General features: G+C 46.3%; 1 protein-coding gene across 1 annotated transcript in view; it reads left to right on the forward strand.

Annotated features, from left to right (window-relative positions):
- The first annotated feature begins 14365 nt into the window (after positions 1-14365).
- Positions 14366-21514, forward strand: part of rcn1 (reticulocalbin 1, EF-hand calcium binding domain) — a 38147-nt gene continuing 30998 nt past the window's right edge. The window contains exons 1-2 of the mRNA XM_070898602.1: positions 14366-14507; positions 14616-14863. Of these exons, the coding sequence (XP_070754703.1) occupies positions 14622-14863 (242 nt within the window). The 5' untranslated portion in view covers positions 14366-14507; positions 14616-14621. The remainder of the gene's footprint in view (positions 14508-14615; positions 14864-21514) is intronic.

Consider the following 21514-nt stretch of genomic DNA (forward strand, 5'->3'; position numbering starts at 1 on the left):
CTCCATCATGACAATCCCGAAGTAAAATGGCTGATTTAGCCCCGGGTGTACTGCACACAGGCATGGCCACGTCCTGCATTAGCATTTGCGATCGGACAGCACACCAGAAGCGCGGGAAGAAAAAAAAATATGCGCATGCGCAGAACGGACGATTTTTTTAGCACCGGAGCTTTCGGCTCCGCCGCACAAAGTTGATGGTGCAACGCAGGAGCCTAGCGCTAACACTGCTCGTGAACTTTCATTCAGAGAAAGTTGCGAGCTCTCGCGCTAATACTAACCCGGCGCTAAAGTTTTCATTTCGCCGGGATTTACACCCGGAAACGGGTGAAATCGCAAAAACCCAAAAATCCAGCCCAGCAATTTTATTTATTTTCATTCCATGTTTATTACCAGATGTTAAACTTCTCACATTTCCGTCATTGAAACAACATGACTTGTAATATACAAAACATGATGGGCAGGAAATTACACTCTGGTCCATCCATCATGTCCCACACAACTGTAATGCCTTGTGCATCGCAATATAATAAGCACCCTACCCCACCCAAGACCATCTGATCTCCTGGGAGAGGCGAAAAAACAGATATAAAAACCCAGGCCAATTTGGGGGGAAAATCCGAAAAATTCCTCTCCGACCCCCTTAGGTAATCGAAACTAGTCCAGGAGATCACTCTGACCCTTATAGTGTTAGGAAATTACTTTTCCACTTCTACTCTGCTGACATCAACTGAACACAGGCCTCGGCGCCTGGTCTCCAAACGATCTCCAGTCCAGCTCTGCAGCAGCAGCCACACCCAGAACATTCAACGATGACTTGAAACCAGTCGGCGGGTTGTCTAGAGTTCCCACTTCTATGTCATTCCAGCTTCAACGGAAATCGTCCTCAATCTTTTCTTTAAAATGCTAACTGTGACACCCTTTAATTTGCTGGGAGCTGATGCTATTCCTGTAGGCTGTAACATGCTCAATGAACTGAGCTACTGAGCTAGAAATGATTGGATCAAACATCAGCTCCTAAACATTGACGGGCCGAATGGGGGGAACATGGATCTAATTATCGAAATGCATCGGCACAATTTGCCTGGGGAAAGTATCTTAAGGAATGATCTCCTCTTTCAGACATTTTATTTGACATCCTAACTTTGGAGGGCACACCCACATGTTTTCCCCCCTTGACAGGAAGACCTGTAATATAGAGCTCCACCTAGTGGACTACTGCTCCACCTAGTGGACTACTGTGGTAATGCAACTAATGATGTATATAATAAAAGGCATCATGTGACAAGGACACCTGACAAGTTCCTGTGCAATGGAGCCATCTTGTAAGTGTGTGTTTATGATTTCGTAAAGAAGATATTATTACCCCGAGGAATGAGTCCTACCCAGTTTGTTGAATTATCTGTCTGGAAACGCATTGATTTACCCCTCACCGAGTCTGAAAGTGGAAAATGTCCTATTACACCGTTCACACCCCGAACCTGTTGAAATACCAAGTTCCTGAATGCAACCTCCCACCCAAATGTTGGAGCTTTAGCTGACTAGCCCGATGACTGTAGCACCAATGCCTGGAGAACACTGTGCTCCTAGGACCACCAGCTCTAGTTCAGATGCTGTGACAAAGGAGACCTGTGCAAACATTACTCGCGGAGTGATAGTCATCCAAAAGGCTGAACTGGAGAAATGTACCCAACAGTTGAGCTTTCTGGATGACTATCACTGGCTCTCAGTGTGGATGGTAGAAGACTATGATGTCACCTCTCGGTATGTCCACCAGTAGATGATTCCTTTGATGGTCAAACCAAACCACTTTGTGAAATACATGGAGGCTCAAGATGCAAATGCAGAGGATAGTCCCTTCTGGTCTCCTGGACCCAGGTGTCCAGAGTGATCCACTTCCACAGGGAAGTACAGGAAATGGCCCATGCTCCCAACTGTGGTAGGCTTTCCAGGCATCATCGCTGCTTGGGGAGGTGGAGCTGGACAGGGTCTCAAAGGTTACTTGTTGCGAACTCCATGCATCCAAGGTCCTAATCTGGAATAATGGGCTAGCATGGTACAAAGGACATTGCGCACCAAATAAAGCCTTGTAAACCTTGGTGGAGGTGAGTGGATTAATGGTGTGAGTGGACTGGAATGGATTGGTGGTGGTCTGTGGAAGAGACCTATCGATGGGGTGGACTAAGCTACAAAGTGAGCAGTGCCCCCCACCCTTGTGTGCCAATTTGGTTCTGCTTTGGCAGCTCCTTCGCTTGCTTGCCAAAGAAGCCCTCAGCACCAAAGGGCATCTGCAGTACCTGAAGGATCCCCAAGGTGTGAAGCGAAGCTAAGTGGCGATGCAAGATCCACTGGACGATAGATCCTGCTCCTACATTGAGGCCACCCACACAGACTGTTGCTGTGGTAGATGCTCTCTGAAGGTGGTCCTCTGTGACGGGGATTGCTCCCTCAACTTGCCTGCAGGCACCAGCCTAGTAAGTAAAACCGGCCCCAGTGGTTTGGTGGCAGGGAATTTGGGATATGCGCCAAACCCTACAGGAAGGTCCATCAGACCCACATGTACCACTATTTGGATTCTGGTGGGTGGAACAGGACTAGTTTGCCTGGCAGTTCCTTTCATTCTGAAGCTTTCATGACTGAAGTTCACCAGCCGTACCAGCGAACCTGAAGGTGTGAGGCAGGGTGGCGGAGGCACTATGATCGCTGACTACCTTGACCATAACTGGAGGGCGCGCACCAAGTCCTCCCAAACTGCTCTGGGAATTGATAGGAAGAATCCAACAAAGGTCGATGTCTGAGGTCTTTGCAAGTCCCCAAGTAAAGAATCCACCCCCCAAGTGAAGGGACTTCCAGAACCTGGAGTTTCAGACTTAAATCACCCTTGAGTTCAACACATGAAGAAGCCTCAACGAATGGAAGTCATGGACCGACTCAAGCTCCCAACTTGGATTCCAAAGCTCCTGCACCCTCCCTGGGAGTGTCCCTCAGGTGTTGTAGGAAGTGGCTGAAGGTGGGTCCACAGTGGTGGGGGGCATCACAGATCTATAAAAGTGAATGGAGACCTGCGAATGCCCTCACCAAAGTGGACATCACTCGCAGCATAGGTGTGATCCTGAGTGAGGTTGAGTCCCTCGAAGTTGGGGCTTCCAAATGAGCTGGCACCAACTGGAGACCAATGTCCCAGGGCTGGGTTGGTATCACCAGAGGCGACGATGGATATCTCTGGTGATGGGCTCACCAACAGTAGCTGGCGGCGCATGAGGGAACCAGCCTGATTCTGGCACCAGGAAGCACGGGCACCTCAGCACCAGCTTGTGTCAGAGAAGGACTTTTCTTCTTTATTCTGGGAGGCCGCGGTACAAGTTGGTACTGGGGCTTCACCCGATGTTGTGGACTGGGATGGCAGGGACTATTTAGCGCGTGGCCTTAACCAGCCCGTCCCACTCTACACCATCGAAGCAACAGCTGGAGTGTCCCCCCTTGAGACTTTCCTGTTTAGTCCCAAGGTGGACCATCGGCCGACATCGATCAGAGATGACTGTATGGACTGGGCTCTATCCAGTGCCAATGGATTTATCATCAAACGATAGCAAACTGAGCCTGGAGTTGGAGCAGAGTTGGTGCTTGATGCCGATGCGGGGACATGAGGGCCGGATGTGAAGGTCCAGTACAGGGGGAGAAGAAGGAAGGAGGGAGATGGGGGTGGGGCAAATATTTAAAATTAACAGTACAAATAGATGTCGGAATAAGTCTAGGCAGAACTGGTAGAGATGATGGACGTGGTGGGATGGGAAAGAAATATACCAGAAGCAGAAGGGAGAGAGTTGGTTTAACACCATTGCTAGTCATGGGCTGTGCGTGTAGATGAATCTCTTATTGGCTGAAAAATAAAAAAACAAATAAATAGATGTAGAACTGACATTGAGAAAAGGATGGGACACAGAGGGAATGCGAGAGGAGTATTTCAGTGCCGTTGCTCCCTCTTTTGTGGTATCTGTGCTGGCATTATTTTATTTCGGTCAGGATATGCTTTTGTTTGTGTGTGGGCCACTTGTCTTTGTGGTTTTGTTACTCACAACTTTAGTCTGTGGGTAGTTTGATACTCAGCCTGACACCAACCGTGTACCTGTGGCAGAAGAAATAAAACAAAAACATCACTAGATTGCATCAAGGACAACTACAGGCGTTTTATAGCTCCCCTCGTACAGTAAAGCATATAACCTGTAAAAGCATTGATCCAATTCCCTTTTGAAAGTGAACACCTGGGCCAATGTCGAGCTGTGTGGAAATGTACCAAGCTCGGTCAACGCAGCTCCAGTAGCATTACTGCCCAAGAGGCGTGTCCAAGCCCTAAGGGGGGGCCCCAGTAAATATCAGTAACCGCACTCCAGGCCTCAGCATTCCTGTGGGTAAAGTCACAGGAGGTTTGGCGGGTGACAACTCGACCCTGCTCAGTGTTACAAGATCTGTTCAAATGTTCACATGGTAGAATCCACTTGAAATGCCCGCTGGAACCAATATGGACTGCAGCCTAGTGACCGTTCCAGCCCGTTCTCCACTGTTTAAATGGTTGGGCTGGGATAATATAAGACCTCATTTGCGGTTTTCCTGGTCAATCTTTATTTCCAGTCCACTAGTGCTGGATCCCTTCTCAAATAATTGAAATTGGGTCTATTCCCATTGGCTATTTTCACCTTTGATTTTTATTTGTCCCTTTCCATAACTACTTTAAACCTAACAGGCAGGCAGTGCAGGAGCCCTCTTTAAGCACTCCCAGGGAATTCCTGCATTGCCTGTCTCTTCCTCCTAGTTTGCCTGGTGGTCACCCATCCCCTCTTCTCCTGAACTCTCTGAAGTTGCGGGGTGGCCACCTGAAAGGTGTTAGCCACAAAATGCTCAGCTTCCTGTGTGCACTCTAGTGATGTCAGCTGGCCCACGAGCTCAGAAACACTGAACTGTTGGCAATACTTCCTGCACATGTGGTTTTCCAAGAAAGACTTGCATTTATATATCGACTTTCATGACCACTGGACGTCACAATGTGCTTTACAGACAATGAAGTTTTTTTTTGAAGTGTAGGAAACGCTGCAGCCAATTTGCAAGCTCCTACAATCAGCAATGTGATAATGACCAGATAATCTGTTTTAGTGATGATGGTTGAGGGATAAATGTTGGCCAGGACATCGGGGATAACTCCCCTGCTCTTCTTTGAAATAGTGCCATGGGATCTTTCACATCCATCTGAGATATCAGACGCAAGCTTGGTTTAACGTCCTATCCGAAAGACGGCACCTCTGACAGTGCATCGCTCCCTCAACACTGCACTGGAATGTCAGCCTATATTTTTGTGCTTAAGTCCCGGGAGTGGGACTTGAACCCACTAACCTCCTGACTCATTACATTAAAAATATTTGCATCATCGTGATCATTCCATTGTATCATATAAATCCATTTTGCCCCTCTGCACAGCCATTCCTCCACCACATATTAACATCAAAACCTGCCGTTTCAAACCCTTATGGACAACTCCCTTTTGATGGGGTTCCAATCCCTCCCTAAGTCTCTCAAATTTAAATTTGCCTTCATTCTTACAATCACACCTCTGGAATTGTCATCCTTAAAGGTCACCTGGGCTGAAATGTCCATCCAAGATAAAGATGCATTCAAATCCCCCACTATACAATGGTTTTCCACCTCTGTCACTTGTGTGAATAACCACCGAAAGAACTCGCAACGCTTGCAGTAGTCGTTCGCTGCATAGATATTAAAGAGATTATTCAAGATATTAAAGACCCAGCTAAGAGAGCCCTACACAGTTAGCGCCTCATGCTAACCTGGCGTGCCTTGATGACCCCAAGACGCAGAGTGCCCACAGCGCTTGGTCTGCCCTCCAGGACTCCATAACCAGTGCCTGCGAAGAGACGCTCGGTCACTCAACCAGGAAACACCAGAATTGGTTTGATGAAAAGGACCAGGAGATCCAAGAGCTAATAGATTGCAAGCACAGGGCATTTCTGAGCCTAAAACAACAACTCAACTTGGGAGCAGAAAGGCAGCATTACAGACGGCTTAAGGCCGAGGTCAAACAAAAAACTCGCGACCTAAAGAACAGATGGTGAATGGAGAAAGCACAGGAGATACAGCAGCTGGCCGATAGCCATGATGTGTGAGGATTATTCACCGCAGTCAAGGCCACCTACAGCCCAAACACCCAAGGCACCATCCCACTGCTGGCCAAGAACGGAGAGACACTTATCAAGGACACTGAAACAGTCACGGCCTGCTGAAAGGAGCACTGCGAAGATCTCAACTGAGGAAACCTATGCAAGGAGACAGAGGGAAGTAGAATGGGGTCAGAAGCAAAAGATAGAAAGAAGAAAAGAAAAAGTGGAGGGCAGAGAAACCCAAGGCAAAAATCAAAAAGGGCCACATTACAGCAAAATTCTAAGGGGGCAAAGTGTGTTAAAAAGACAAGCCTGAAGGCTCTGTGCCTCAATGCGAGGAGTATTCGTAATAAGGTGGATGAATTAACTGCGCAGGCAGCTATTAATGAATATGATATAATTGGCATTACGGAGACATGGTTCCAGGGTGACCAAGGCTGGGAACTTAACATCCAGGGGTATTCAACATTCAGGAAGGACAGACAGAAAGGAAAAGGAGGTGGGGTAGTGTTGCTGGTTAAAGAGGAAATTAACACAATAGTAAGGAAGGACATTAGCTTGGATGATGTGGAATCTGTATGGGTAGAGCTACGAAATACCAAAGGGCAGAAAACGGAGTTGTGAACAGACCACCAAACATTAGCAGTGAGGCTGGGGACAGCATCAAACAAGAAATTAGGGTACAGCAGTTATCATGGGTGATTTTAATCTACATATAGATTGGGCTAACCAAACTGGTAGCAATACAGTGGAGGAGGATTTCCTGGAGTGTATTAAGGATTGTTTTCTAGACCAATATTTCGAGGAACTAACTAGAGGGCTGGCCATCCTAGACTGGGTGATGTGTAATGAGAAAGGACTAATTAGTAGTCTTGTTGTGAGAGGCCCTTTGGGGAAGAGTGACTATAATATAGTAGAGTTCTTTATTAAGATGGAGAGAGTGAATTCAGTTAATTCAGAGACTAGGGCCCTGAACTTAGGGAAGATAACTTCGATGATATGAGACGATGGTTAGAATAGACTGGCAAATGATACTTAAAGGGTTGACGGTGGATAGGCGATGGCAAACATTTAAAGATCACATGGATGAACTTCAATAATTGTATATCCCGGTCAGGAGTAAAAACAAAACGGGAAAGGTGGCTCAACCGTGGCTAACAAGGGTAGTGTTAAATCTAAGGAAGAGGCATATAAATTGGCCAGAAAAAGCAGCAAACCTGAGGACTGGGAGAAATTTAGAATTCAGCAGAGGAGGACAAAGGGTTTAATTAGAAGGGGGAAAATAGAGTATGAGAAAAAGCTTGTTGGAACATAAAAACTGACTGCAAAAACTTCTATAGATATGTGAAGAGAAAAAGATTAGTGAAGACAAACGTAGGTCCCTTGCAGGCAGAAGCAGGTGAATTTATAATGGGGAACAAAGAAATAGCAGACCAATTGAACAAATATTTTGGTTCTGTCTTCACGAGGGAAGACACAAATAACCTTCCGGAAATACTAGGGGACCGAGGGTCTAGCGAGAAGGAGGAACTGAGGGAACTGAGGGAGATCCTTATTAGTCAGGAAATGGTGTTAGGGAAATTGATGGGATTGAAGGCCGATAAATCCTCAGGGCCTGATAGTCTGCATCCCAGAGTACTTAAGGAAGTGGCCCTAGAAATAGTAGGCTAGGTCATTTTCCAACATGCCATGGACTGTGGATCAGTTCCTATGGATTGGAGGAAAGTTAATGTAACCCCACTTTCTTAAAAAGGAGAGAAAAAACAGGGAATTATCGACTGGTTAGCCTGACATCAGTAGTGGGGAAAATGCTGGAATCAATTATTAAACATGAGGATTTTGAAATTGAGGCATTGTTTAACTGGGAGCCAATGTAGGTCAGAAAGCACAGGGGTGATGGGTGATCTTGACTTGGTGCGGGTTAGTACACGGGCTGCTGAGTTTTGGATGAATTCAAGTTTACGTAGTGAGGAATGTGGAAGGCCGACCAGGAGTGAGTTGGATTAGTCAAGTCGAGAGGTAACAAAAGCATGAATGAGGATTTTAGCAGCAGAAGAGCTGAGGCAGGGGCGGAGACGGGCAAAATGCCGAGGTGGAAAAAGGCGGTTTTAGTTATGCCGCGAATATGTGGCTGGAAACTCATTTCAGAGTCAAATATGACACCGAGGTTGAGAACAGACTTGTTCGCCCTCAGATTGAAGCTGAGGAAAGGGATGGAGTCAGTGATTAGGGAACGCAGTTTTTGGCGGGGACCAAAGATAATGGCTTCGGTCTTCCCAATATTTAATTGGAGAAAATTTCTGCTCATCCTGTACTGGATGTCGGACAAGTAATCTGACAATTTAGATACCAAGCAGGGGTCGAGAGAAGTGGTGGAGAGGTAGAGCTGGATGTCATTAGCGTACATGTGGAAACTGACTCCATGTTTTCGGATGATATCGCCAAGGGGCAGCAGATAGATGAGAAATGAGAGGGGACCAAGGACAGATCCTTGGGGGACACCAGGGGTAACGATACAGGAGTGGGAAGAGAAGCCTTGCTGGAGATTTTCTGGCTGCGATTAGATAGATAAGAATAGAACCAGTCGTGTGCAGTCCCACCTAGCTGGACATTGGTGGAGAGGAGTTGGAGGAGGATGGAGTGGTCAACTGTGTCAAAGGCTGCAGGCAGGTCCAGAAGGATGAGGAGGGATAGTTTCCCTTTGTCACAGTCAAAAAGGGTGTCACTTGTGACTTTGATGAGAGGAGTTTCGGTACTGTGGCAGGGGCGAAAGCCAGATTGAAGGGATTCAAACATTGAATTCATTGAAAGATGATCACGGATTTGGGAGGCACCAACACGTTCAAGTACTTTGGACAGGAAAGGGAGGTTGGAGATGGGGCGATAGCTGGCTAGCAAAGTGGGGTCAAGGGTTGTTTTTTTGAGGAGAGGGGTGATGACAGCAGATTTGAAGGAGAGGGGAACAGTACCTGAGAACAAAGAACCGTTAAAAATGTTGGCTAACATGGGAGCCAGAAAAGGAAGTTGGGTGGTCAATAGTTTAGTGGGAATAGGGTCAAGAGAGCAGGAAGTGGGTCTCATGGATAAGATGAGTTTGGAGAGATTAAGAGGGGAGATCAAAGAGAAACTAGAAAAAGATATGAGTTTAGGTTTAGAGAAGGTGGGAACGTCAGATGAAGTTCGGCTCTGTGGGCTAGGTGAAGGAAGGGAACTTGCAGAGGCAGCTGATTAGATGGTCTCAATCTTTGATACAAAGAAATCCATGAGATCCTCATACTTGTTGTTGAAGGTGAGTGTAATGGAGACAGGGGAGAAGTGTTTAAGGAGATGGTTAGCAGTAGAGAATAGTAGCCGGGGGTTATTTTTGCAATCCAGAATGATCCTGGAATAGTGAGCAGTTTTTGCAGACAAGAGTAAGAACCAATAGTGTTTTATGTGTTTGAGCCAAATCTGGTGGTGAATGGCTAAACCAGTTGCCCACCACATCCTTTCAAGTCTGCACCCTTTTGACTTGAGGGAGCGAAGATGAGGGCTATACAGGGGTAATGGCTAGCGTGGGAGAAAGTGATCATCTTAATAGGGACTAGTGCATCAAAGGTGGTAGAGGGTATGATTGAACAGATTGGTGGCTGAAGAAATGTCATTGTTTAAAGAGGGCCAAAGGTTGCACAGTTTCGAGTTGATAAGTGCAGTTGTAATAGAATCTGGAGAAAGTTTTTTCTAGGTATGGATGCAGAAGGAAGTAGGTTTGGATTGGGGAAGGGGATTGTGGGTCGAGAGCGAGGCAAGGAAATGGTCAGAGATGGCTTTATCTTTAATTGATACAGTTTGATAATGTATGCCTCTTTCCTTACCTTCAATTTTTTCCTTAAGGCTTTATTCATACATGGAGTTCCACTATTGTTTAACTTGTTCTTTCCTTTTAACGTAATATATTGTTCCTGCATTGTGTTCAACACCATTTTAAATGTTTCCCATTGCTGTTCTACATCATTTTTTGCCAATATTGTTGCCCATTTTATTTTCCCAAGTTTCTATTCTCAGCTTTTCTCCAATCTATTACCCTGGTTTTCTCATACTTATGTCCTCTCAATTATCATTTAAAGCGTGTTATATTATGATCACTATTGCCTAGATGATCGCCTACTTTTGCTTCTCTTATCTACTCTGGTCCATTCCCCATTACTAGATCCAATAGCGAGTCCTCCGTTGTTGGGCTTTTTACATATTTGGGTAGAAAGGAGTTCTGTACACATTGTAGGAACTCCATTCCCTTATCTCCTTTAATTACCTCTCCTGTCTAATTAGTATCAGGGCAGTTGAAATCCGCCGTGATTATTATTCTATGTTATTTACTCATTTTCCGAATTTGTCTGCATATTTCTTCTTCCACAATAATGTGATTGATCCTTTATTATCTTTTATCTCTAGCCTCATGTATTCTATTTCTGTCTTGCTGATAGCTGTGTCACTTTTTTCTACTGCCAATATGTTATCCCTAATAAGTACAGCTCCTCCACCTCCCCTTTTTCCCTCTCTATCTATTCTAAATATGTTATACCCTGTAACGTTTATGTTTGACCATCTTTTTAGACTCCTGTTCTATAACTCTATTTATTCCCCTTGCCATCAATGTCTTCCCTTATTTTATCCTTTCTGATGCTCTTTTCCTGTTTTGTTTATATTTGGCTGGTTACATTTCTTGTAGGTCCCTCCCTCCATTTTACCAGTTTATAGCCTTTGCCACCTCCCTATTTACCCTTTCCGCTGGAACACGGGTCCCATCCCGGTTCAGGTGGAGCCCGTCCCATCGGTAAAGCTCCTTCCTGACCCGGAACTGGTGCCAGTGTCCCATGAAAAAGAAGCCCTCGTTCCCACACCAGCCCTTTAGCCACCTGTTAATTCTCCTGATCTGTTTGCTTCTATGCCAATTTGCACGTGGCTCAGGCAATAATCCAGAGATTATTACCCCCGAGGTCCTGATTTTTAATTTAGAACCTAATTTCTGATACTCTTTCAGCAGGACCACCTCCCTGTTCCTACCTATGTTGTTTGTTCCAACATGGACCATGACAATTGGATTTCCCACATCCCTCTCCAGCCACCTTGAGATATCCCTTTTCCTGGCATTGGGTGGACAACACACCTTTTGGGATTCTCATTCTTGGCTGCAGAGGACGCTATCTATCCCCCTAATTATAGAGTCCCCTATCACGACCACATTTCTATTCTGCTCTTCCCCCACCACTTGGACAGCCGTCTGAGCTTGGTCTGCATTGTGGCTGCCCACCCCGCAGTCTATCTGCTTGTCCTCACAGGTAGCGAGTACATCGTACCTGTTGGACAGGACCAGTGTCTGCGGGACCTCCTTCTCAACCTCTCCTAAATCCATGCTACCCAGCTCCCCAACAGTCATATCCTCCCCTTCCTGAACCTGTGCTTTCCTCAAGGGTATGACTGTATTCTGGATAAAACTGTCCAGAAATTCCTTCCCCTTCCCTTATGTGTCGGAGTGTCTCCAACTCGCACTCCAGCTCAATGACTCTGAGCCGGAGAGATTCGAGATGGAGACATCTCCTGTTAAGATGATCACTTTCTCCCACGCTAGCCGTTACCCCTGTATAGCCCTCATCTTTGCTCGGGACAGTCTCGCTGTCTACAAACTCCCACATACTGCAGTCCAGACACACAACCTGCTTGTAGATAGTGGAAAGGCTTTGGGGAATCAGGAGGTGAGACACTCGCCGCAGAATATCCAGCCTCTGACTTACGACCTTAACTTATGTGACTTTAGAGTATGAAATATGATTATGTAAATTGGGCATGTTCTCTCTGGAAAAGAGAAGGTTGAGCGGTGATATGATTGCTGTTTTAGGATTCTAAAGGGACCAGATGTAAACAAAGATGAGCCAGAACAGTAGAACCAGAGGACACAGCCAACACTTGAAAGGGGTAAATTCTAAACTGATCTGTGGAACTATCATTTCAGTGAGCAAGTGGTCAATCTATGGAACAGGCTCCCTCAAGAAGCAGTTAGTATTGATTAATTCAAATGCAAATTAGATAGATTTATTTCAGAAAGTAATATTTTGGGATAGAGGGGCTGATTTTGATCAAGGGCTCCGCCCACCCAAGTGCCGCCTAAAGTGCCGCCGATGGCTACCGAGGTACTGGACGGTACTTTGGGTGGGATATTCATGGCCGAGGTCCCTTGTGGGTCGGCGGGCGGCAAATGGACGATGTATGCCACCAATCTGGGTGGCAGCAGGTGAGAGGTCTCATTCTCGGTGGCAGAGGCTCTTGCCACCCAAGAGCCACCGAGGATGGAGTCGGGTCCATGGAGGGTCGAGGACCTGAAAAAAAAAACACCACAAAAAAATAAAAAAAATATCCGAAGACATTCAGGGGACACCATCCAGGTAAGTCGCTGTTGAAAAAAAATATTAAAATGTTCACTTACCATTTTGTCAGGTTTTTCATACTTAACTCAAGGACAGACCAGCCTGCAGCCAGCGATCCACCCCTGTTCTGCCGCCGAGTCCCGCCCGAAGGTATCTGGGAGCTCGGCGGGCGGGAGCTCAGTTGTACCACTTGGACGTCCGCTGACATCAGCAGGTGGTTCCTGGCGGCTCTCCCCTCCCGCCCGCTCCAGGCCACCCTGAATGTGGCACTGGGCGGATCTTCCAGAAGAATGTCGGCAGCAGTGGGCGGCAATCGGCAGCAGCGGGCGGTGAGTGATGAATTTCGGCCCCATTGTGTATGACTAATTTGAGACATAACGTGTGCTTGAGGGGAATGAGCACCTCGAGTCTCGTCACCAAGAGTATGCAGAAAGCAAGTGCAGGCAGCGGAAGAAGTGTGCGGCAAACCAGTCTTTCCACCCACCCTTTCCTTCAACGACTGTCTGTTACACCTGTGACAAAGACTCTAATTCCCGTATTGAACTGTTCAACTCACTTTTAGAGTGGAAGCAAGTCTTCCTCGATTTTGAGGGACTGCCTATGATGATGATGATGATGATGCTTGAGAGGAACAGGTGACTTTGGACCTGGGGTTCTCAAAAGCTCTCCACCACTGGGGCTTTTCCTTGCCTCATGTCTGGGCATCTTGTAGACTCATTGATAGTGATTGATCGCTGTGATTCGGCAACAATTTTTATCATTGTACCTTCGTGGATGAGATGTTAAACAGTGGCCCCATCTGCTCTCTCATGTGGACGTAAAAGATCCCATGGCACTATTTCGAAGAAGAGCAGGGAAGTTATCCCCGGTGTTTTGGCCAATATTTATCTCTCAATCAACATAAGAAAAACAGATTCATACAGGTTATTATCACATTGCTGTTTGTGGGAGCTTGCTGTGTGCAGATTGGCTGCTGCGTTTCCCACATTAGAACAGTGACTACACTTCAAAATGTACTTAATTGGCTGTAAAGAGCTTTGGGACGTCCGGTGGTCGTGAAAGGCGCTATATAAATGCAAGTCTTTCTTTCTTTCATGTGACTACCAGGATGGTAGAAGGCAAGCCCGATGGACTTTGGTCTTTTTTTCATCGAGCAATTCCTATGCTTTTCTCTTTTAAGATTATTTTACATCTGTCAGAAAGTGTGCCATTTGAAGTGTGATGTCTGGCAGACGATATCGGGAATCCCACGCACGACAGATGTGAACTAAGTGCAAGATTTTTATATGCACCATTTCGTTGGCTGAGCTTCAGCAAAATATAATGAACATCAACATTTTCTTAAATTAGAAGACTTTTTTTTCATGGATCTTATAACAGGAGTGTGTTAGATTTAAATATTTAGATTCTCAATTCCACAATCACTGTCTAACAGAATAGGTACCATTGTCGTTGCATGAGAACTGTCCAAGTACTGCACCATGTGAAGATATGCAAACAAACAAAAAAAGCATGTTAAAATGCAATGCTATACTTTTTTAAAGGGATGGGTAGTATAAAGTGCATACACACAAACAATTTACATCTTTGAGAGGGATTCAAATAAAAGCATTGATAAAGTTGTTGCGAGGTAGATTTTGCACCTCCAACCCCTGCAACGTGGCGACTCCAACCTCCTAGCGTCGCCGACACTCCCTCTCGCCAATCAGAAGCGCTGTAACAAACCCGCAGTCCGCCGCTCAGAGATGCAAGCGGAGCGGCGAGTGGCTCGGCCCGCTATCAAAGGCGAATGCATGAGGGAGACAGGCACATGAAGGGGGAAGGCTGCAGCCGCTGGGTTTGAAATAGCTCTGTAACTTACATGGAGGCGGCTGGCGGCCGGTGCATGTTTTAAGAGGCGCCCGCTGTTCAAACACATCAAAAGGGGGGCGGTTAATTTGAACAGGTATGTGAGAGCTGCTTTATTTCTGCCAGGAAACCGCAGTGATTGAAGCAGATGATTTCTTGAATTGTATCTGTTGTGTGTTTGTATCCTTGTTGTTTCTTGTTGCAGATTTCAATGGTCACAATGTATCCCGGCGCTGGGAGCCCGCGGCTGGTCTATTTCCTGCTGCTCTACGTTGCCGGAGGATGCCCCAAGCCCACTCTGAGGAACGAGCGGGTCCACCAAGACCCGGAGCTCAGCGATCAGGTACACGAGGACGCCGAGAACTTCCAGTACGATCATGAGGCCTTTCTGGGCAAGGAAGAAGCCAAGACTTTCGACCAGCTTAGCCCGGAGGAGAGCGTGGAGAAGCTGGGGTAAGGCTGCTGATGTGGCGATTCCTGAAATATATATTAAATATATGTGTTTGTGTGTGTAAAATAACTGGGTCGCATCAAGTCCTATCGCCAGCTGCGCCTGCCAATTTCACAAGCATGCAGCCAAAGTTGGTGGGGAGTAACAGCCCCACGAGTAAAGCACCGCGCGTTATTTAGATTCTTGTTATCACCAAGCATGTTTAAAGTTGCGAGCTAGTTTCTGCAGTGAACTTTACAGAGTCTAATTCCGGATGAAATGTTGCTGAGTGGCCGCAGTTCTTCGGTATCAAACCTACAAACCGCCAGTTTCTTTTGCAAAGTTTCGTTTTGCGATCGGCTGCCGCTTGTTACACAATTCCCCAAAGACTCTTTGGTCCAGTATCTTCAGAAAAGTGTCCTGTTTATACGGAAACGTGGCAGTGGGCGTCTGTCCAGCGATCAATTGTTTCTGGCATGCACGGCAAGGGGAACCGACTGAATCCAGAAATAGAAAGAGAGAACTTGCATTTCTGTAGCGCCTTTCACGACCTCAGAGCGTCCCAAAGCTCTCTACATTGCTTTGAAGTGTAGGCAAATGTAAGGAAAACGTGGCAGCCAATTTGCGCACAGCAAGCTCCCCACAAACAGCAATGCAATAATGATCCACCCATCTGTTTTTAATGATGTTGGTTGAGGGATAAATATTGGCCAGGGCACCTGCTCTTGAGAACTCCTGCTCTCTTGCGGTTTAACGTTTCATCTGAAAGACGCCACCTCCAACAGTGCAGCTCTCACTCAACACTAGCCCAGGTTATGGGCTTGAACCCACAATCTTCGAACTGGGGGTGCGCATGCTACCCATTGAGTCACAGCTGACACCTTATCATTAAGTGAACTGAAGCCACTGCATGCCAAGGGAAGAGAGACACATTTAAGATTCCGTATGATTCACATTGATTTCCTCGACCACTGCCTAATCTTAAGGAAGGTGTTTGCAGCTGCAGCGATTAGTTTTAAAATTTTAACGGCATTGTGCAAAAAGTTATTTTCTCAGAACTCTGTAGTATTCAGCAACATTCATTTAATATCCCTGCTGTGGTCTGACACACCGTTTCCAGTCTTGCACACCGTTTCCATACGACACTGTCGGGTGCAAAACGTGGCCAAGTAGATTGGAAACTTCTTAAACCTGCCTGCAATTAATTGCAGCTTTTGAAGGCCATGCCAACACTGCCGCCCACAACGTGCATCTAAAAGTTAGCTGGTGGGAGAGGAGCCATGGCATGCTTGTGCAGGGGCTTGTTCAGCCCGACGGCCTGCCTCTCTTCCGCGGTTACATCCGAGCTAGGGTGTCCCTGGAGATGGAGCACGCGGTGTCCACCGGTACGCTCGTGGTCTTCTGCGAGAGTTGGGCACCGGAGGGACTGGAGTGCATCATCACCCCCGGCAACTAAATTTTAAGTTGATCATCGTTTTTCAAAAGTATTATTTGTTTATTTAGTGCCTCTTTTTAACAAGGGGACACTTGATTTAAAATTTACTTAAAATAGTTGTGCAGAACTTTCTCCACAGCAGCAGAATTTGAGTTTCACCTCGACAGGCTAAAACAGTCTGAACTCCAGTCTCGGAGCATGCCCGAGTGCAAAGGTACGCTGAAACCACAAACCTCATTAACATATTCAGGCCCTGGGGATGTACTGATTTACAAGGATGATACTAGAACTGAGAGGTTATACCTACCAGGAAAGATTGAACAGGCTAGTGTTCTTTTCTCTAGAAAAGAGAAGGCTGAGAGGTGACTCGATAGAGGTGTTTAAGATTCCGAAAGGGTTTGATGGGATTGACGTAGAGAAGATGCTTCCACTTGTGGAGGAGGTGATGGAGACCAACACTAGAAATAAAGAAATACTTGGATTTATATAGTGCCTTTCATGACCACCGGATGTCTCAAAGCACTTTACAGCCAATGAAGTACTTTTGAAGTGTAATGTGGAAAATGCGGCAGCCAATTTGTGCACAAGCAAGCTTCCACAAACAGCAATGTGATAATGACCAGATCTTCTGTTTTTAGTGATGTTGATTGAGGGATAACTATTGACCAGGACACTGGGGATAACTCCACTGCTCTTTTTCGAAATACTGTCATGGGATCCTTTTCGTCCACCTGAGAGAGCAGACGGGGCCTCATCCGAAAGACGGCACCTCTGATAGTGCAGTGCTCCCTCATGTTTTGTGCTCAAGTCTCTGGAGTGGGGCTTTAACCCACTATCTTCTGACTCAGCGGCGAGAGGTTCAAGTCCCACTCCAGAGACATGAGCACATAATCAAGCCTGACACTGCAGTGCAGTACTGAGGGAGCGCTGCATTGTCGGAGGTGCCGTCTTTCAGGTGAGATGTTTAACCGAGGCCCCATCTGCCTTCTTGGGTGGATGTAAAAGATCCCATGGCACTATTTTGAAAAAGAGCAGTGGAGTTATCCCTGGTGTTCTGGGCTAATATTTATTCCTCAACTGACCATCACTAAAAACAGATTATCTGATTATTATCACATTGCTGTTTGCGGTACTTTGCTGTGTGCAATTTGGCTGCTGTGTTTCCTACATTACAACAGTGACAAACACTCCAAAAGTATTTAATTGGCTGTAAAGTGGTTTGGGATGCCCTGAGGTTTCATAAGATGTTGTATAAATGCAAGTCAATTGATATTAGTGGACGAATCCTTAATATATTCAAATAGCATTCCTCTGTGTGCTATTTTAATGCAGGTGCTAAGCCGTTTCTAAATGGGTGACACGACTCTTCTAACCACGGGCAAATTCTCTTCAGTTTGAGTCTCACTGAGCGAAGCCATGAGGTTAACAGCTGCGAGTATCTGTACTTTTTTATATATTTACTCTTATGTTCTTAGTCAAAGCTGTTGGACAGAAAAGCTGCTTAGTGTTAAGAGAGAGATTTTCCTGGGTCTGCGATTGGATCAGCTGGGCACAGTGAATAACAGAAAATCGGACATTCGGTCCGACCCTCCGCATTTTCCGATATTTGTCCTTCCTGGTGATCCAATGTGTCTGGGCACAGAGCCACGAAACTCTCCCCTTGTATCCTGTAAACATTATTTAAAATCAAAATAAGCACATGTAGCCGTACTCCGGGTCATGGATGCACAAATACCAACCTTTGATTGACCATTGCCAGAATAAGGGGTGAAGTGTCGTCAAATTTTGGGAGAATGGAATAGGAAAAAAAAACACTCAAACTAAGCCTAGGATCCATGTCCTATTTAATTCCCTCCTAAGGTATGGAAGGTCTTGATCCACACATAACATTAGTTTTATATTCTGTGTACAACCCAAAATCATAGAATAGTACAGCACAGAAGGAGGCCATTTGGCCTGTCTAATCTGTGCCAGCTCTTTCGAAGAGCAATCCAGTTAGTCCCACTCCCCCGCTCTTTCCCCATATCTGCAATTTTTTCTCCAAGTATTTATCCATTAACCTTTTTGAAAACTACTATTGAATCTGTATCCACCACCCTCACCCTATCAGGCAGTGCATTCCAAATCCTAACCACTCATTGCATAAAAAAGATTTTCCTCATGTCGCCTCTGGTTCTTTTGCCAATTTGTGCCCTCTGGTTATCGACCCTTCAGCCACTGGAAACAGTTTCTCTTTCTTTAGTCTACCAAATTGTACATAGTCTTGCAGTATATTTATATTCTAAGCAGGCACACCTTTTCTTGGAAGGGGCAGTGGGAGCCTGCACACTCCTGCCTTCGTGTTGTCATGGTTCCCCTAACCTGATTTTTGTTTAAAAGCTTGGCACGGTGTGTGTATATATGCATTTTTGTTTTGCTAGAGGGCCTGCATTGGTAATAGACTTCCATCCAGAGACTTAGGCTACAGTTACACCAACAGTAAGTCAGGGTGAGTCTGCAGTCAGGAGCAAAGTGGAATTGGCTCCCTATTAGGAGCAAATCCCATGCACTTTGCTCTGGAGTCAGGTCGGGCAGTGACTCTGGATTCTAACCTGTTTTCTTTAGCATTGATACAAAGTGAGGCTACAGTTGTTGTAAAGAAAGAAAGACTTGCATTTATATAGCACCTTTCATGACCACTGGACATTTCAAAGTACTTTACAGCCAATAAAGTACTGTCACAATTGTAATGTAGGAAACAGTGCCATGGGATCTTTTATGCCCACTTGAGCGAGCAGACAGGTTTAACGTCTCATCTGAAAAAGTGCAGCACTCCCTCAGCACTGCACTGGAGTGTCAGCCTAGACTTTTCTTGCTCAAGTTCCTGGAGGGGGACTGGAACCCACAACCTTCTGACTCAGAGGTGAGTACGCTACCTACTGAGCCACAGCTAACACTAGTATAAAAGAAGCTTTGAAGGATTATATGTAAACTTGGAACATCCTTCATAGTGTAGCACTCACTCTGATCCCTGCTGCTGAACTGTGCCACACTGAGACTAGGAGAGCATTGAAATATGAACCTATAGTTAGAAGTACGGTACCAGTATAGCAAGATATTTTAGTGACACATGTGCTCTGCACGGATTATTCAGCACTCAGAGACTTGCATTGCCGTACATGTTAGCTTGCAGTAATCAAAATGCAAAGCTCTTTATGATCTATCTTTAGGCCCATGTTGTTAACTCTCTCTCCAAAGTACTTCATTTCTATCACAGACAGCAGATAAAGTCAACATTGATGTGTCCGTGCTTTCGGTTGTGTTCTGTAATTTTAGAAATATGTTTTTATTATGTGCATGCAAACACATTTCGCAACGGAATGTATTCTCCAGACTTCAAAGGGCTTGTACAAAATCCGAACATTTAATAGAAACTCTATGCTGTTGAGGACCCGTGATTTAATCTCCCATAGACATTTACAGCACAGAAGGAAGCCATGCCTCATGTCTGATATCCTCCATTAGATACAAACACCTGTATTGTTGTATAATAGATTAGAATGTTAATCCCCCTCCTGGCATCTTAACCCCCTCCTTACTCGCACCATTCCGCTGGGCGGGTAGGGTTAAAACCCCTTTATTCCCACATTATAACAGTGACTACACTTCAAAAGTACTTCATTGGCTGTAAAGCGCTTTGAGATGTCCGGTGGTCATGAAAGGCGCTATATAAATCCGAGGAAGATTGAGAAGAGGGTTGGCGCGATGACGCAGCCCTGCTGGACCCCGGTCCGGACGTGGATTGGGTCTGTAATGGACCCATTGGTCAGGATCACGGCCTGCATGTCATCATGGAGCAGGCAGAGGATGGTGACAAACTTTTGGGGGCAGCTGAGACGGAGGAGGGCACTCCATAGTCCCTCGCAGTTGACCATGTCAAAGGCCTTTGTAAGGTCAAAGAAGACCATGTTTAAAGGTTGGTGCTGTTCCCTGCATTTTTCTTGCAGCTGTTGTGCTGTAGAAATCCTGTCCGTTGTGCCCTGTAGAGGATGAAATCCGCACTGTGACTCAGGGAGGAGCTCCTCAACCACAAGGAGAAGACGGTTGAAGAAGATTCTAGCGACGACTTTCCCAGTGGCTGATAAGAGCGATTCCTCTGTAGTTGCCGCAGTCGGACTTGTCCCCTTTTTTTAAAGATGGTCACGATTACTGCATCTCTGAGATCTCCTGGCATGCTCTCTTTCCAGATGAGACAGATGAGGTCATGCATTCGTATCAGTAGTGCCTCATTGCCATACTTTAGTGGCTCAGCGGGGATTCCATCCGTTGCCTCGTTGTTCTTGAGCTGGCGGATGGCTTTTTCTACCTCGTGCAAAGCCGGGATTTTGCTGAGATGGTGGTGGGTAGCATGCATGTGCACCAACCCTCTTCTCAATCTTCCTCGCTGCAATGCTCCACCTCACACTCAACAAGCTCCCCGCTGGAGTGGAACTAAACTACAGAATCAGTGGAAACCTGTTCAACCGTCGTCGTCTTCAGGCCAGATCCAAGACCGTCCCAACCTCTGTCGAACTACAGTACGCGGACGACGCTTGCGTCTGCGCACATTCAGAGACTGAACTCTAAGTCATAGTTAACATCTTCACTGAGTCGTACGAAAGCATGGGGCTTACACTAAACATCCGTAAGACAAAGGTCCTCCACCAACCTGACCCTGCCACACAGCACTGCCCTCCCAGTCATCAAGATCCATGACGCGGCCCTGGACAACGTAGACCACGTTCCATACCTTGGGAGCCTATTATCAGCAAGGGCAGGCATCGATGACGAAATTCAGCATCGCCTCCAGTGCGCCAGCGCAGCCTTCGGCTGCCTGAGGAAAAGCGTGTTTGAAGATCAGGTCCTCAAATCTGCCACCAAGCTCATGGTCTGCAGAGCCTCCTGTATGGCTCAGAGACATGGACCATACTCAGTAGACACCTCAAATCGCTGGAGAAATACCACCAACGATGTCTCTGCAAGGTCCTGCAAATCACCTGGGAGGACAGACGCACCGTGTTCTCGACCAGGCCAACATCCCCAGCATCGAAGCACTGACCACACTCGACCAGCTCCGTTGGGTGGGCCACATTGTTCGCGTGCCTGACACAAGCCTCCCAAAGCAAGCGCTCTACTCGGAACTCCTACACGGCAAGCGAGCCCCATGTGGGTAGAGGAAACGTTTCAAAGACACCCTCAAAGCCTCCTTGATAAAATGCAA

The sequence above is a fragment of the Pristiophorus japonicus genome, chromosome 14, assembly GCF_044704955.1.
Source record: "Pristiophorus japonicus isolate sPriJap1 chromosome 14, sPriJap1.hap1, whole genome shotgun sequence".
NCBI lineage: Eukaryota > Metazoa > Chordata > Chondrichthyes > Pristiophoridae > Pristiophorus > Pristiophorus japonicus.